This window comes from Phlebotomus papatasi, chromosome 3, assembly GCF_024763615.1.
Source record: "Phlebotomus papatasi isolate M1 chromosome 3, Ppap_2.1, whole genome shotgun sequence".
Lineage (NCBI taxonomy): Eukaryota > Metazoa > Arthropoda > Insecta > Diptera > Psychodidae > Phlebotomus > Phlebotomus papatasi.
This window is the reverse complement of record NC_077224.1, coordinates 58,422,579-58,424,609: the sequence shown is the minus strand read 5'-3', so window position 1 is coordinate 58,424,609 and position 2,031 is coordinate 58,422,579. Positions and strand designations below refer to the sequence as shown.

Here is a 2,031-nt window from a genome sequence, read left to right as displayed (position 1 = left end):
TTAAAGGTATTTCTCAACTAATTTATATTTATTTCGTGGTTTTATTATGTATTTAAGTTTTAAAATGGTTTTGGCTTAAAAAGAAGTGGTTATTTAAAAGATTCATTTGCGCGCGGGAAATTTCAAACTAACCTCACTTTTTGCACTTGGAATTTGGATGCGGTTTGTGTTGTTGTTTACCTGAGTGGAAAAATGTGTGAGGATCTGCTGAATGTGTCCATGGGAGATGTGAAGAAGGACATCCTGCAAGGGATCGTCGAGTGCAACAAAAGGGGGCTCCTGCAGAGTGCCAAATGGCTTGCGGAGTTGAATTTTGGGAACCAGAAAGCAATGGAAGGCCCAGGGAAGTCCAAGCCAATGGTTCCTGCCCAGCATCTCGTCCTGATGGAAACTGGAATTGGGAATACTGAATACGATGAATATTATTTAGCCAAGGCATACTTTGATTGCCGAGAATATGACCGAGCGGCATATTTCACGCGAGAGAGCGTGTCGCCCATTCCCAAGTTCCTGCATCTGTACTCCAGGTACATGGCCAAGGAGAAGAAGCGTCTGGACAACATGACAGATAGCTTGACGATGAATGATGCGTCAGAGCTGAAGGATCTCAATGAATTGATGGAGGATTTGAAGGTGGAGTACAATGACAGGAAACTCGATGGGTATTGTTTGTATCTCTACGGAGTCATGCTAAAAAAGCAGAATCTTTCGCAATTGGCCCTTAATGTGTTGCTGGAGGCTGTGAATCAGGCACCAATGCTCTGGGCAGCTTGGTTGGAGCTATCTCCACTAATTCCCGACAAGGAGAAATTGTTGTCGGTTAAGCTTCCGGATCACTGGATGAAACACATTTTTGTGGCTCATACGTACATTGAACTCCTGCTGAATGACGAAGGAATTAAGCAGTACCAGGATTTGCAACATGCTGGCTTCAGTAGCTTCTATATAACCTCACAATTGGCAATTGCTCATCACAATAAAAGAGATGTGGAGAAAGCTATTGAAATCTTCCAGCAGCTGCAGCAGGAGGATCCGTATCGTCTGGACAACTTGGATATCTACTCCAATTTGCTGTTCGTGAAGGAACTGAAGACGGAGATGGCTCATTTGGCTCACAAAGCCGTTGAGATCAACAAATACCGTCCGGAAACTTGCTGTGTCATCGGGAATTACTACAGCATCCGGCTTGAGCATCAGAGGGCAATTTCTTACTTCCAGCGAGCTCTCAAGCTCAATCCTCAGTATCTGTCAGCCTGGACACTGATGGGGCACGAGTACATGGAAGTGAAGAACACAAATGCTGCTATTCAGTGCTACCGGAAAGCTATCGAAGTCAACAGCAGAGATTTCCGTGCCTGGTATGGATTGGGCCAAGCCTATGAGATCCTCAAGATGCCCTTCTATAGCCTCTACTACTACAAAACTGCCCAGCAACTTCGACCCTACGACAGTCGGATGCTAGTGGCTCTGGGAGAGACCTATGAGAAACTGGAGAAGAACACAAATGCCCTCCGGTGCTACAGAAAAGCCTGCAATGTTGGAGATATTGAAGGAATTGCTCTTCTGAAATTGGGCAATCTCTATGAAAAACTCGGCGACTGGAAGAATGCAATTCCCACATTCCTGGAATACTGTTCAGATGATCGGCCAGTACTTGACAAGGCAGCGCTATACCGCACTTTCGCAAAACTGGGCAACTACTACGAGGGCATCGGGAATTACGATGAAGCTGCGAGATTCGCCTACAGAGCTCTGGAGCACGATGAAACGAAGAATGAGGCCAAGAGTTTGCTGAAGGCAATCACCAACAAGAGGACAGCTGCCCAGGTGGTAGTTCCGGAAGTACCATTGCCCAGGCAAAGTGAAACCTACATGAGTGAGGTGGTTTACATGGAGGAGAGCGACATGGTGATCGAGAGCAGCATCATCAACGAGGATCAGCCGGAAGAGAGACCAGCTTTTGATGATAGCAATGAATCCATGTTCACAAACTATTAAATAATCTTCCTAATAAATTGTTTATTTTTCGTA

The 2,031-nt window shown here is 45.4% G+C and overlaps 1 protein-coding gene across 1 annotated transcript; it reads left to right on the top strand.

The window, feature by feature from the left end:
• Positions 1-2,031, top strand: LOC129807004 (cell division cycle protein 23 homolog). The gene has a single exon (XM_055855948.1). It carries the CDS (start codon positions 193-195, stop codon positions 1,996-1,998), a length of 1,806 nt encoding a protein of 601 aa, XP_055711923.1. The 5' UTR covers positions 1-192; the 3' UTR covers positions 1,999-2,031.

Bases quoted from the DNA above. Each gene is read 5' to 3' on its own strand.
- LOC129807004 (XM_055855948.1), top strand. From the start codon at position 193: ATGTGTGAGGATCTGCTGAATGTGTCCATGGGAGATGTGAAGAAGGAC.